Consider the following 14724-nt stretch of genomic DNA (forward strand, 5'->3'; position numbering starts at 1 on the left):
GTCTCCCTAAAAAATACTTATAAATTAATATGCTGTAATACGTTTCAAAAGTCTTTATTTAATACATAAAATATTACGTCTTCATCTGAAGATTTAGATTTTTTAAAACATACATGTACGTCTTCATCTGAAGATTTAGATTTTTAAATCATACATGTTGACATTAAATAAATAAAAAAAATATATTGGATAAAAATTGGCCACAAAATCGCCACAGAGTGGTTGAAAAAATTACGTATTATATGTCGTTCAATGTCGCTAGGTCAAGAAAGAAATATTAACATTATCAATTTAAAAATACATATTAAGGAGTTAAAAAATCCCTGATAATACCCCTAAAAATTTCAGACCCCTAAAAAATCCCATCTCACTTATTTACCCCCTAAAACTGGGGGGAAAACCCCTAAGTTGGGAACCCTGATCTATGCGACAAATGATTAATGAAGGCCAAGGAACGATGAAGGCTTCATTGACTTGACCAAAATCGAAAATATTTCGCTGGAAAATATTATTTTTATTTATTCGGGACTTTGTTTTATTTGTTGTACGTATTACGTTTAGCTTATTTAATCTTAAAATCGGATACATTAAAATATGTCATAAAAGAATGTTAACTTTTTAATATTTTTACGCTGTGATTTGTCTGTGTCTGTGGCATTGACATCTGACATATAACCTCAAAAATTTAAATACGAAAATAATTAAAAATAAATCTGAAATTTTAGGTGTTTTATGTTATTTTCCTATTTGATATTTTCATAGAAATTGCCGTTCCTAGATAGTGTTTCAAATTAAATATTGAAAGCAACGTTTACCTCACAGGGTTCAGTCTCACTCTCAACTGTTCCTCGAGCATTTAAAAATATTCCTTCATATTAATTAATTTTAAAATGAATTCTCAACAAATGATGACTGAAGCAGATCAAATTAAAACGGTAAAATAACATAAATTACTTATATTATTATTTTTAAGCCTTTTTAATTAAGTACGAATTAAAGTAGATTGTTTCAATTATTTATCTCATTATGTATTATTTTGTCTCCATTTTCAGTTCAAAGATTTCCTCGTGCAGTACAATAAGTTGTCAGAACTGTGCTTTAATGACTGCGTTCACGACTTCACTTCGAGAAATCTCCGACCTTCAGAGGTATCATTTGATCTGTTCTTTAACACACACAATTATATCACTTTGAGAACTGGTGGGCATTTTTGGGTAGATATTTGAATCAAGTTGCAACCTTGTCTTGTACATACCTCTTATACCCTAAAACAACCGGAGCTCTGGCTGGGGAGTAGTACAGTGTTTTTGTAGTCTTTTTTCAGTTAGAGGGGTATATAGATCCTAATTATAGGATATTAAGGAAAATGTTCAAATCACTAACATACAGTGATTTGTTGTCGCTCATATCTCATTTTCCCTGCCACAGACAATGTGGGTATTTTAACAAGTCCATAAAAAATAAGATCCTTGTAGACAAGACAGTTCAACTTTACCATCAGATATGATTGCAGTTAAGCACTTGTTAGGTTTCAACAATAATACCTCTTTATCTATCTCCTATTTTTTTTTTAAATTTTGCCATATTTTTTAAATATGACCAATATTCCCATTCTCCTCCAACTAGTCAGGAAAGACTGTATTAGGAGTGGATACGACAATGGCTCAATGGGGAGGGTATTGAACCACCCCTTAGTGATGAGTCTGACTGCTCTTACCGTTGAGCTATTGAGGCTCTCTATTGGATTCTAACCAAATCTATCTTTCAAACTCTTACTAAGGTCTTATAAAACATTTAATAATATAGATTATATTTTCAGGACAAATGCACACTAAACTGTATGGAGAAGTATTTGAGGACCAACCAAAGAGTGTCCCAAAGGTTCCACGAGTTCCAAATGTTAGCCAATGAGAACATGTTAGCATTAGCTCAAAAGTCTGGTAATCCAAGTTAAATGTTTACTTTTAAGTTAGACTTAATTTATCCTATTAGTGTTTTGGTTCTAATGTTGATTAATAAAATGTTGTTGAATAGTTCTCCTTCTTTATATATTATACTCTAGCAGGCGCCCACAACTTCTCTAATCCCTACTCCTACCCTACCATACCCCTGTTCAACCCTACCCCTAACCTATTTGATACCCTACTACCCTACCTGCCTACCGTTATCCTACACCTACCGTACCCCTCCCCCCTAATATACTCATGATTACGCAAGTTGGATATTTGTTGCGATCATAATTAGTATAATAATATGATAAGAGCTTGTCATGCCGTAATTCTTTTTTTTTGGGATCATAAAGATAGTTTGTTAGCAGAGAAGTATCTACATCTGTCATGCTTATTTGTACTGTAAAAAGTACCATTTAACTTTACAAAGTATGCTTATTTTATATGACTTTTTTAAATCTACATAGGTTAATTCCTTATGTGGTCCCATATAATCTGAACCCAGAAAATAAGCAATCAAACTAAAGAATGGAGGAAAATTTTAAATAAATGAAATTTGCAATTTTATGTTATGATTGTATTGTAGTTATTTATATGTATACTTAGGATGGACCATTATTTTTCTATTCGACATGCTAGACATGTCACACTTTTCTTTGGACACGATTTGTAGCATTTCTGCTCGGGTGGTGAAAAATCCAAAACAAAAGACGATTGGGAACTAGTGTAGTCAAAATGGTAATCATTAAACTTTGCTTCCACGCTGTATTTCCCTCCTGTGTCCGAATCATCAGTATTTAACACATATTTCAATGGGTAAGGGCCGGATGGTGCATTGGATATGTTGGAAGGTTTCGTGCATATTCTGTATTGACCTCCATGTCTGATGATCCTGATTAGAGGTTGAGTGCAAGGTGGCTTGGTACAAGAAGTTGTTGAGGGGCAGACGGGAATACATTTGGAGGGAGCGCAGCATGGCTTCATACATTGCTTCAGGCATGGCTTGGTGCATGATGTCCTAGGGCTACATTCGTTCGACTTCATACAGTTGTGTTGTTCGATCTGTCTGAGAACTGGACACGCTATGTGGCCCGGACGCCAACCGCATCGCAGCTGAAATTATAAAAGGTTCGATAAGTTATTCGATTAACCTCTGTCTTCTCCTCCTCCTCTGTCCTCTAACCTCTGACTACGGAACCCTAAAAAAGAGGTTAAACAATATTGTAACCTGATGTTCAGGGGCGTCCTTAGCTGTGTACAGCCATCCCATATGTTTGGGCACAGGTCCAGGTTTTACGTCCTCCTTCATCAAACATCGATGCTTAGGCAGACCGCATCGCCCCAGGCAACTGGCAGATGATTTGTTCGCTACAAAATAACATCAAAGATTTTCACCTTATTCTTAACTAGCGGACGCCCGCGATTTTGTCCGCGTGGAATTCAGTTTTTCACAAATCCCACATCACCAGGGAACCAGGGATTTTTCCGGTATGAAAAGTAACCTATGTGTTAATCCAGAGAGATTTCAATTCCAAATCTCAGCTAAATCGCTTCAGTAGCCGCAGCGTAAAGGAGAAACAAACATACACACAAACTTTCGGCTTTATATTAGTGTGATACCCGTACGAAGCCAGAGCGGGCTATGTTTTTATAAACAACGTTCACAGTTTTGATTTAGTATCAGCATTGCACCCGTGCGAAGCCGGAGCGGGTGGCTAGTTATACATATAAACCTTCCTCTTCAATCACTCTATCTATTTTAAAAAACCGCATCAAAATCCGTTGCGTAGTTTTAAAGATCCCTGAAAAACGCCCCATACAAAATGGCACGAATTAATGACGTCGTAGGTAATGTAATGATCGTTAGATTTGTATGTGCGTTCAAACAAAATTACTAATATCTTTGTTATTTGTGCGTTTATGTTTATAGTTCATGTATTAAAAAATGTCACATTTAATGTAAGGAAGCTAAAACTGTATGAATTTTTATCTCATTACGATAAAAGATTTTTAATAGATTTTGAAATTTTATAATCTCATTTATTTTGCAAATATCCAGACAATCTTTGCTTTTTATGTATAAATTAGTTAACATTGACCCTATTTACCCGAATGTATCATAAAAATCAATATATTCAAACCTAGTCATCATCCCCATTAAGCATACATAGGGATATAGGGACAGAGAAAGCGACTTTGTTATAAACTACGAGTATGTAGTGACACAAATTCAAAATTATATTAAAACTACTGTATAATTTACAGTAGTTTTGAAAAGTTTGGATATTTGTAGAGACTACCACCGGTTCGAAAGGCAGGGTATGCTGATAAAAGCTGACAAGAAACATACATGCTCTTTTTAAGTGGCGTAGGTACACATATTACATGCAAAAATGCACTGTCTACCCTGAAAACTTAGTACGAACCTATATTGAAAAAGGAGTTTCCCATTTCGATGATTCGTACGTATAGCGCCTACCCTAATTAAAAACCTTGTGTAAGCCACTGGCAACACGGTACACGTAGGTAGACCTTTTGTACTAAAGATAAAGGTAGTGCTAGCCACAAACGGTCAATTATTCTCACGATTCTTTAGCACCCACGACTATAATTGATCGTGTGTTGGTCACTGCGTACATGACTTCTATAGTATGCCGCGTGGGTACTGCCGTTTGCTTTTCAGAAACGTGAGAATAATTGACCGTCAATGGCGACCTTTATACGTATAGTTTTAAGTAAGTACGTAGGTTTTCAACGCGGAGGAAATCGCGGGCGACGGCTACTAAAGTAGGTAGCTATTTATATGGCCACAGGAAATGTTTCTCAGATTTTAAATCATAGATCGTGATGAGATATATCTCTTAAATATATACAAATGTATGTAAGCGAGGATGTAGGTTGGTAGTGAATAGGTACGTTCTTAGAACTCGTTTGTAGTTTTTACAATGCAGCAAGGCCATTGATTCAGGAGACCAGTAATTGCCTGGTACATCAAATCGCTTAGGCAATCTTTGTTTCTCTGTTAAACGTTTTTTATTAACTATACGTCGTACACGGGACGTGGACATAGCGTAAAAGCCTTTAAATTTTATAAATTGTTAACTTCGACGTCAACGACAACCGCGTGGTGCAGTGCGTAGCGACCCTGCTCTCTGCATCCACGGCTGTGGGTTCGATTCCCACAGCTGAAAAATATTGTTTATATGAAATCCGCTATCTGATTACCCATAACCTCAGACCAATTATAGAAGGACCTGTATCGCACTCACAACGAGTTTAGATTTTGAATATATCTTATACTAAACTAGAAGTTTTTGCCCGTTTTTTACACAATTCGATTACACAAAATGGAATTTTTACGGAGCTCTTTAACCGACGAACACGATTACAACTATTTAACATCGATTCTATAGAGGCAGTTTTTATAATCGCATTAGATCGTTGATCATATACTTTGACAGAAAAGTAACTTCTAGCGAGGCAGGTCCTATACAATAATTGGTCTGAGCCCATAACATATCTATAGGTTGTACGTTTACTTTGGGTATAATATATAGTGATGTGTATTTTTCAAGTATGTACTTATATTTATTTATTAACTTACCACGGCCAGGTTTACAACAACATGCCATTTTCTGATTCTGAAATCAAAAATTTATTTATGTCTACAAGATAGCATTGAAATAAAACGAACGAGTCTTTGTTAGCCAGATCTTCGTGATTTTGTAAAAACAAAAAAAAATTGTCAGTTCATGTTCTTACTTAAGGCTTTGGGATTTAGGTAGTAGATTGGTGTCCGAATGCTCTACCAAGTAGAAAGTTTCATGAAAATTTAACCCCATCTCGTACCTAAGTTACTTAGCTTATGACTGGAGTCTACCGAAGGGACTGAATACTAAGAATTAAGATTTTTGCGACATGGTATCCCGTATAAATTTATCAAAATACTTACCTTTTATACTCAGGGTCCCGTCTCAATTGTATATCTTTCATACAAAAATTGAGGCTGAAACCTCAAAGTAAGCTATATCCCCAAAATTTAACATGGATCAAACTCCATTTTTGACTAATTTACTTACTTATGGTAGGAGAATGAGCTGAAAACAATTCAGCTTTTTTTAATATGAAGAAGGTCTGGTAATCACAGGATCTTAATCAACTACGTCAACTCTACCAACTTACGTTTAGATTGGGTGATCTTGGAAGTTATTTTATATTGAACATTATATGTTTGTCTTCTTATCCATCGCAGAAATTGTGTATGGCCATTTTATGTTAATTAAATCTAATTGTATGATCAAACAGGATTGTTAAGATTTTTTATTACATTTTGTGATTATTGTTAATTTTTAATTGACGTAACCTTCAAACTTGTTCTGCAGGTTTTTCTGACATTTCTGCTTTTTCAATACTGTCGGATTTTTTTTCTATCCTCTCAAAAAGGATTTATAAAATAGATATTATCTACATTTTGCTTTGATTGTACCTTCTCACTGCTTCGTTGGTCTAGAGGTTTATCTATGTGCCGTTGGATCACGAAGTCCCGGGTTCAAGTTCTGGGTCCGGCTTTGAATGAGGTTTTCTCTCTTCTAAGAAATCAATAAAAAAGCCTCTCCGTAATTGGAATTGGGAAGCTGTTCTGGTGGTGTTACACCCCCGTGCCCCGTGCCTCGGAAGGAACTTTACGCTTCAGTCCCGGTAATTATTAGTAACCATAGCTGATAGTGTCCATTAATGAATTTAACATTACCCATCACGTAAAACCCAAGTTGTAGGCAAGTAACATGTCTATTGAATAAAATATCGTTAGCCTTCTTATTACCTCTATGGCGATATACCTAGGTTCAGAGAATTAATTTACTCTTAGTTCAGAGAGTATGCGTGGGTTGAGGCGTCGTGAAAGTTACTTAAAGGTCGTCGTCGTCGTTATCAACCCATATACGGCTCACTGCTGAGCTCGAGTCTCCTCTCAGAATGAGAGGAGTTAGGCCAATAGTCCACCAGGCTGGCCCAATGCGGATTGGCAGAGTTTACACACGCAGAGAATTAAGAAATTCTCTGGTGTACAGGTTTCCTCACGATGTTTTTTTCACCGTTTGAGACACGTGATATTTACTTTCTTAAAGGTACTTAGATGAAATAAAATAATTGGAAACATAAAAAATCAATAAAAAATTTATTAAAAATATGAGTGGAGGTTTCGCTGTGATCTGTAAAAATCAGACAAGTGCATTTCTATTGGTAGAACAAAATATTGAAAAATTCGTGGACGGAGTGTAAAAATTAAATACTAGTTTATTCACCAATACCTACTAATATCAATATTGTGGAATGGATTTTGAAAATAATTTAATACAGTGTACTAGAAGGTAAAGAAAGTAGGTATATACGAGCATTAAGACTGAATTTTTAGGTAGGTAGACGAATTGGTAAACCTTGAGATATATCTCAATAGGATAGACCTTTCTAGATTTCACTTTCATGCTGTTTATTGCTATTGTTATATCTTTTTCTTCGTCAAGGGCAGGGCCAAGAGAAGGCAGAAGGGGCAGTTACCCTCCTAAATATAATCAAAATAGCCAAAAGCAATGCTACCAAAAGTCGTATGGTCATTCTTTCAACTTTTTAGGTAGTGCAAATAGGTAACAATCGGAGTAGAGTTTTCACTGAAAGACTTTATAATCTATACTTATATTCCAAAGCTGAAGAGTTTGTTTGTTCGCTTAAATGCGCTTATCTCAGGAACTAGTGGTCCGATTTGAAAAATTCTTTCAGTTTTAGATAGCCTATTTATCGAGGAAGGCTTTAAATTATCCCCGTATTCCCCGTATCCCGGAAAGGAAACCACGCGGGTGAAACCACGCGACGGTACCAGCCGTGCGTGACAAACCAGCTAGTCGGTAGCCCTCCCTCTAGTCTAGTCTATGGGTTTGTTACGCCCTTAACCTTCGTTGGCGGTTTCTCAACAGAAATTATTCTCGTTTTGTTCGTTTCTTACTCTTATTCTTAACATCTACCTCTGGTTTTTTAGCTTTCCGGCAACACGATGTCAACAATGCCTTACTTCCCCAAAACACAACTAGGGATAGTACAACAAAAGCAGCTAACACATCTAGATTATAATACTGATAGCAAGGAACTTTCGCTGATGCTGCAGTAAAATTTAGGTTAGGATAACGAGCGGCGAACTCCGTCCAGTAGATGGCAGAGTCAATGGGTGATATTGGACGATCGTGCCAGGCCTTCGATATTTGCTTGACATTTTCTCTGAACCTAGAAAAAAAATATGTGTGAAAACGCAGCTTTAGATTAAATTACACTAGGCAACATGTTGGAATTCTTGTGTTGGAATGGTGACCCCGCACTACAAAGCGCAGTGTTGGTCGAACCCCCACCAGGTGGACTGACGACATAAAGGAGTCGCAGGGATTCGCTGGATAAAGCGGGCCGCTCAGTATCGTGATGTTTGGAAGTCACTACAAAAGGCCTATGTCCTGCAGTGGACCTCCATCGACTGATGTGATGATGATGATGATATAAGAATTAGACATTCGACATAGCTCAACGAGTCGCGATGCTGAAGTGGCAATAGGCGGGGCACATAGTTTGTAAAGACAATGAACGTTGGGGTCCCAATGTGCTGGAATGGCGAATTATTGTCACTAAAAAGTGCAGTGTTGGTAGCTCTCCCACCAGGTGGACTCACGACATCAAGCGAGTCGCAGGCATTCGCTGGATGCAGGCGGCTCAGTATCGTGATGTTTGGAAGTCCCTACAAAAGTCCTATGTCCTGCAGTGGACCTCCATCGGCTGATATGATGATGATGATATAAAATTCATTTTGGTGAAGACTGTATTTTGTGGTATAGACTATGGATATCATAATTATGGTCTGTTTGAATGCCATATGTATAAAGTAGCAGTCAGCCTTTACAGCTAAGTAGGTTTAGATGAATAAGTTAGTACGTGATCCAGCATAAGAAATATGTTTCTTAATATAATCCTCGTACTTCTAGTGAAAGTCCTGTTTAAATCGGTCCAGCCGTTTCAATGATTAACCCGGAAAAACAGACAGACAGATTTTTTTTCAAAGGGTTGGTTTTGTTTTACTTCCATGGAAATACTAAAAAACTACTTATGAAGACAGTAAGTTTGGTATTATATTATATACAGACAAACACTTCAATTTGATTTATATGTATTGATATTACATATATATTGAGCATGTTATGATGACGTATTGATTATGCAGTTATCTTTTTCGTTTCACTCGATAGATATCAAGTCAATCTGCATAGGAAACTTGATATCTATACGCCAAATACTAACCAGTACTTACTTTGGATCTAACACCTTTTTAAAGGCCGCTAGTAAATTTTCCTTATTCAAATCTCTGATTTGCAACTGCACTCCAAGTCCACTTTCTTCAACTGCAGCAGCATTTGCTGGCTGATCTCCCACTACTGGCATGGCTATCATCGGCACTCCGTAATGTATGGCTTCTGTAGTGCTCCCCATACCGGCATGTGTCCAGAATGCCAATGTTTTTTGATGCCCTGTAAGCACAAAAAAGTGGGTTATGGAATTGTTGATGGTGTCAAAGGATAAGCGCGCGCTGAAATCCCTCAAGCGTCGCTTAGGCACGCACATATGCATGCATGCTGGTGCAGATGAGGAAGGCGGCAGCATAGACGCACCGCACCAAACACACGCTTACTAAATTGTAATTAACCTGACGTAAAAATCTACAGCTACATACTTAATGAATGAATGAAACTAACTTATGAGGTGATCGGTAATTACGTTTACGTTAGCAACCCATATTCGGCTCACTGCTGAGCTTGAGTCTCCTCTCAGAATGAGAGAGATTAGGCCAATAGTTCACCACGCTGGCCCAACGCGGATTGGCAGACTTCACACACGCAGAGAATTAAGAAAATTATGTGGTATGCAGGTTTCCTCACGATGTTTTCCCTCACCGCTTGAGACACGTGATATTTAATTTCTTAAAATGCACACTACTGAAAAGTTGGAGGTGCATGCCCCGGACCGGATTCGAACCCACACCCTCCGGAATCGGAGGCAGAGGTCATATCCACTGTGCTATCACGGATCGGTAATTAATAATAATAAATACTCGTAGATGATGAAAATGGATATAGGATAAGTCTCAATGTCGCTCTTGAGCGTGACACTCTGTCATCTTTATGCTATCAACATTAGGCGCGGTAATGCCATTAATTTAATGAAGGCTTATTATTTATCATACATTAAATGGGATTACCTCTCATTATGGTGATTTTCATTCAATTTTAATGTATTAATGAAGTTATGTTAAGTAACTTGCGGACGCCCGCGACTTCTTCTGAAAAATGAGTAGTAGAAGATTCCCTTTCACCCCATTACATCATCCCTTTTGAAAGCCATTTCATTTTAACTAAAGTAAATGTACCAATTACCTTGAATATAATTTGAAAAATAGCAGACTTTCATAAAAAAAAATCAAACAGTTTTTAACATCATAGAGTCATTTTCAAAAATTTCGGAACAAACAAACAAATCAAAATATAATAAATGTATGTAGAAGTAACACATTACCATCACATTTAATAATTGATCTATCTATACGCACCATTTTTCAAAAATACAACTCTATCACCAATCATCTAAGGATGGAATTTCGAAAATTCTCGAGTCACGTTTTACTTAATTTGTATTTTTTCCATGATTTACGCACCTATTTTAATAACTAACTTTATAAACGAAGGACTTTTCCATGTGGAATTCCTTCTAACCATAATTAACCCTTTCCATATTTATTTCCGTGAAAAAAAGTAACTTAAGTCCCAGAATACATACTCGTAATATGTACTCTATGTTCTGCTTCTAGGTGCCATTGATCATTGTACCTACCAAAATTCATCTAAATCCGTTCGGTGGATTGACAGTGAAATAGACTTACATTCGCACTTATAATATTAGCATAGATATTTCGATTAGGGGGCGTTCATAAATTACGTGAGGTGTTTTTTCGAAATTTCTGACCCTCCCCCTTTCGCTTAAGATTAAATCTTAAGCATGTACAATCTGGATTAAATTGACCAAAATAGTTTTTTTTTTGTTTCATTCAGAAAAAAAATAACGTGATATTTGCCGAGACCCCCCCTCCCTCCAACGTAAGATTAGATGAGATTTGACTCGACCCCCTCCCCCCCCTAAAACATCTCACGTAATTTATGAACGCCCCCTTACGGCTTTGACCTTCGCAACAAGTTTAGTGTCTAGTTTTTGTTTACCTAAAATATCTATTTGCGGTAGCCACTGGGAGACATAAAGTTTATTTTTATCCATCAAAAGTGCTTCAGTTTCCCATTTCCAAATGAATCTATATGGCAGTTGAGACATTACGTCTATCACATCTTTAACTTTGTCGGCTGGCATTGTAGAACTCTTGATTACTGATCCGAAACTGATGTAGATCACTCCGTGTTCTGATTCTTCAACGAATTTTAATAAATCCTGTAAAATAAAGAAATTAATATTTAAAAATATATTTTAATAGCTTTTACATTCATTATTAGATATACGTGACAAATAATACTAAACTGTTTATCTTGTTGAGTTCATATGACCAGTGACCACCTTCCGATTTTATCATGAAAACAGCTTTAGAGTAGGTATTACATTTCTGCATTGTCATTGAAGATACTCATGTGTCCAATAGGTCAGGAAGGTTTGAAGGTCATGAAGTTCTAATTTATATTATATCAAGATTTGATATGATTGAAACTCAATGTGCGTTCTTGCAAGTAGTAGGTAGATAGACAAGTATTATATACTTGTTGCTTATAAGGAAAACATCAATAGACAATCAGACATTGTGACGGCCTCCGTGGCGCAGTGGTATGCGCGGTGGATTTACAAGACGGAGGTCCTGGGTTCGATCCCCGGCTGGGCAGATTGAGATTTTCTTAATTTGTCCAGGTCTGGCTGGTGGGAGGCTTCGGCCGTGGCTAGTTACCACCCTACCGGCAAAGACGCACCGCCAAGCGATTTAGCGTTCCGGTACGATGCCGTATAGAAACCGAAAGGGGTGTGGATTTTCATCTTCCTCCTAACAAGTTAGCCCGCTTCCATCTTAGACTGCATCATCACTTACCATCAGGTGAGATTGTAGTCAAGGGCTAACTTGTAAAGAATAAAAAAAAAAAAAAAAGACATTATTATGTACACGTAATTATATTATTGTCTATTGATGTTATTAGTATTTAGTCACTTAAAGAACCATTATAATAGTACATACTTACTCCTGTTAAAGGTTTTGCGTCTTTGACATGGTAACCGCCTACTTCTATGATATTCGCTGGAAAGAGTCTCGATCCGGTAAGAACGAAATTATGGTATAGAAGCAGAAATTTAATTTCACGTGCCAAATCTTCTAACGGTGGTATATCATCATAGTATTTAGCCAGCTCGTTTTGATTGTTTCTTTGACTCACATAATAGAATATTGTCTTGAAGTAAACGTCTAGAATAAATCTTTCGATTCTTTGTAAAAACGTCGGTTTAGTACCGCCTTCAGTGAAATGGAAAGGAACAAAAGCAGGATTATTCGGTATTCCGTATCTATTATAATGCCACGGCATCAAAATATGCGACATGATACCTACTACGGGTGCTTGTAATTTATAAGCAACACCCAGAGCACAATCACTATTGAACTGTTCAACTACTATCACATCGAACTTCTGTTTTCGATCAATTAAATTCCGCACATCCTTGTTCGCTAACATAACTTCACAATTCTTTTTTCCGGTACTAGTTAAATAAACTCCAGTACCAAGTATAGTAAAAAATGACCTGTGAAATGGCATGGTATCTTCTATTATATTAATGGTGCCCGCCAAGCTTATGTCATGGTAGTTTTTGCTCCCACTGGCCTCCGGAAAGTGTGATATCACTGTAACATTGTGCCCTCGTTTGACCAGTTCTTGAAGGTACACTTTGAACACGAAGAAATGACTCTTTCCGTGATATGGTAGTATTGTGAGAATATTTAGTCCATTCGCGAGATTTATTATTGCGAAAAGTAACGGGATTATTGTGCGGTAATTCATGGCTCGAGCCGTCCGGACAACACGACTGGCGAGCGCTTTCGTGGGCTTGCTAGTTGCTACTAATACTAAAGTACTAAACTAAACATAACCTGTACAATTGTATACGAGTATGTTTTCTGTGACATAACAACTGATTGATAAATTCTGCTCCACAGTCGATGCGTATTACATAATTATATTGTGGCCTGTAAGTGTTTTGTGTGTGTATTTATATGTTGGAATGTTGGTTCTTATCAGGTACCAATGTATCATCAAGTCTGAATATTATTATTGTGCTAATAAATATTAATAAATATTCATCATGACAATGAACATATTTACCGCTATGTGCTTTTAAAATAATAAAATTATGCTCCCGACTGATTTTTTTTTCTTTTTTTTTCGGCTACGGCGGCCAATTTCATGTTGAGATTTGAGAATAACCATGTTGGCATGTAGGTACGTAGGAGATTTAATATAGTGCGTAAGCACAGGTGCACACTCTCTATTCGCTCAATCTCATAGTCCGATGGGACGGCAGACTTTTTGTAAGTTAAACTAAGATTATATGTTAGGTAGTTCTGGCGAGAATTTCTTTTTGAATGTTAAAGATTGAGCGATTCATGTGTTCTGTAGTCAGTATGGACACCATCTATGTATCTATGATGGACACATTCAAAATTAAAATTATTGTGAATACTTACCTTACCTTGAAATAATCTATACCTACATATAATAAGTCTGTAAACTATCATGGGGTGATTAGTGATCGCTACTAAAGAAAAATGCAATCAGTAAAATTTTTGTCTGTCTGTCTGTCTTTATGTTCGTTATAGAAACAAAAACTATTCGACGGATTTTAACGAAACTTGGTACAATTGTTCTTCATACTCCTGGGCAGGTTAAGTATATTTTTCATGACGCTACGATCGATAGGAGCAGAGCAGTGAAGGGAAATGTTGGGAAAACGGGTATACTCAATTTTTTAAGCTTTCGTGGCGTGTGCAGCCTTAATGGGTAGGGTAGGGTAGGGTAGGGAAGGGTAGGGTAGGGTAGGGTAGGGAAGGGTAGGGTAGGGGTAGTTGAAAGTTTACATCGACTATCAAGCGGACAAAGTCGCGGGCATCTGCTAGTTAATAATAAAGTAATACCTAAGATATCCTTTCGCATATTGTAATATTAATTTTGTGTTTTTAATTTGGGTTGTCTACTGCGTTTCTTACTTGGCAGTAACAACACAACGAAAAACCAATCATTGCCAATTAATTACCAAAACTGAAGACGAGGGACCCCGTAAGGGCTACTGGCGCCTGTTTGCGAAAAATGATTTTGGCGCCACTTATGGCATTTTGAATTCTCTTTTTGTAACCGACTTCAAAAAAAAGGAGGAGATTCTCAATTATGCGCGTAATAACGCGTATGTTTTTTTTTCAATGTTTGTTATCTCATATCTTCGTCATTTCTTAACCAATTTTTTTTTTTTCGAAAAATATTGATATTTTATAATGTTTCGATTTTTTTGCAAACATTTTTTGGGCCCTTGGTTTTGGCGCCCTAAAGGATGGCGCCCGTGTGCGTTGCATACTTAGCACATATGGTAGCGCGGAGGCCCTGCTAAGGACTCCTATAAAAGTTCAAGCTGTTTAAATTTAAGAATTGGGGAGCTATTGCTATAAAAA

At 36.9% G+C, this 14724-nt stretch overlaps 3 protein-coding genes across 3 annotated transcripts; 1 reads left to right on the plus strand and 2 right to left on the minus strand.

Annotated features, from left to right (window-relative positions):
- Positions 1-638: 638 nt before the first annotated feature.
- On the plus strand, positions 639-2036 carry LOC112052350 (mitochondrial import inner membrane translocase subunit Tim9). Its single transcript, XM_024091390.2, has 3 exons — positions 639-935; positions 1053-1148; positions 1820-2036. The coding sequence occupies exons 1-3, from the start codon at positions 891-893 to the stop codon at positions 1952-1954; spliced, it is 276 nt and encodes a 91-aa protein (XP_023947158.1). The 5' UTR covers positions 639-890; the 3' UTR covers positions 1955-2036.
- A 474-nt stretch (positions 2037-2510) lies between these two features.
- On the minus strand, positions 2511-5624 carry LOC112052349 (uncharacterized). The gene is made up of 3 exons (XM_052886245.1): positions 5554-5624; positions 3178-3317; positions 2511-3062 (listed from the first exon to the last, which is right to left on the minus strand). The coding sequence occupies exons 1-3, from the start codon at positions 5579-5581 to the stop codon at positions 2565-2567; spliced, it is 666 nt and encodes a 221-aa protein (XP_052742205.1). The 5' UTR covers positions 5582-5624; the 3' UTR covers positions 2511-2564.
- Positions 5625-7102: 1478 nt separating this feature from the next.
- On the minus strand, positions 7103-13223 carry LOC112052348 (UDP-glucosyltransferase 2). Its single transcript, XM_024091388.2, has 4 exons — positions 12257-13223; positions 11246-11468; positions 9289-9505; positions 7103-8222 (listed from the first exon to the last, which is right to left on the minus strand). The coding sequence occupies exons 1-4, from the start codon at positions 13064-13066 to the stop codon at positions 7922-7924; spliced, it is 1551 nt and encodes a 516-aa protein (XP_023947156.2). The 5' UTR covers positions 13067-13223; the 3' UTR covers positions 7103-7921.
- Positions 13224-14724: the final 1501 nt, after the last annotated feature.

This window comes from Bicyclus anynana, chromosome 16 (assembly GCF_947172395.1).
Source record: "Bicyclus anynana chromosome 16, ilBicAnyn1.1, whole genome shotgun sequence".
NCBI classification, from domain to species: domain Eukaryota; kingdom Metazoa; phylum Arthropoda; class Insecta; order Lepidoptera; family Nymphalidae; genus Bicyclus; species Bicyclus anynana.

Coding starts and splice junctions, on each gene's coding strand:
- LOC112052350 (XM_024091390.2), top strand. CDS start 891: ATGAATTCTCAACAAATGATGACTGAAGCAGATCAAATTAAAACG. Junction 936..1,052: donor AAGCAGATCAAATTAAAACG/GTAAAATAACAT, acceptor CTCCATTTTCAG/TTCAAAGATTTCCTCGTGCA. Junction 1,149..1,819: donor GAAATCTCCGACCTTCAGAG/GTATCATTTGAT, acceptor TTATATTTTCAG/GACAAATGCACACTAAACTG.
- LOC112052349 (XM_052886245.1), bottom strand. CDS start 5,581: ATGGCATGTTGTTGTAAACCTGGCCGTG. Junction 3,318..5,553: donor TTGTTGTAAACCTGGCCGTG/GTAAGTTAATAA, acceptor GTTATTTTGTAG/CGAACAAATCATCTGCCAGT. Junction 3,063..3,177: donor AGGACGCCCCTGAACATCAG/GTTACAATATTG, acceptor TTATAATTTCAG/CTGCGATGCGGTTGGCGTCC.
- LOC112052348 (XM_024091388.2), bottom strand. CDS start 13,066: ATGAATTACCGCACAATAATCCCGTTACTTTTCGCAATAATAAATCTC. Junction 9,506..11,245: donor ACCGCAAATAGATATTTTAG/GTAAACAAAAAC, acceptor TTGTGCTTACAG/GGCATCAAAAAACATTGGCA. Junction 8,223..9,288: donor AAAAAGGTGTTAGATCCAAA/GTAAGTACTGGT, acceptor TTTTTTTTCTAG/GTTCAGAGAAAATGTCAAGC.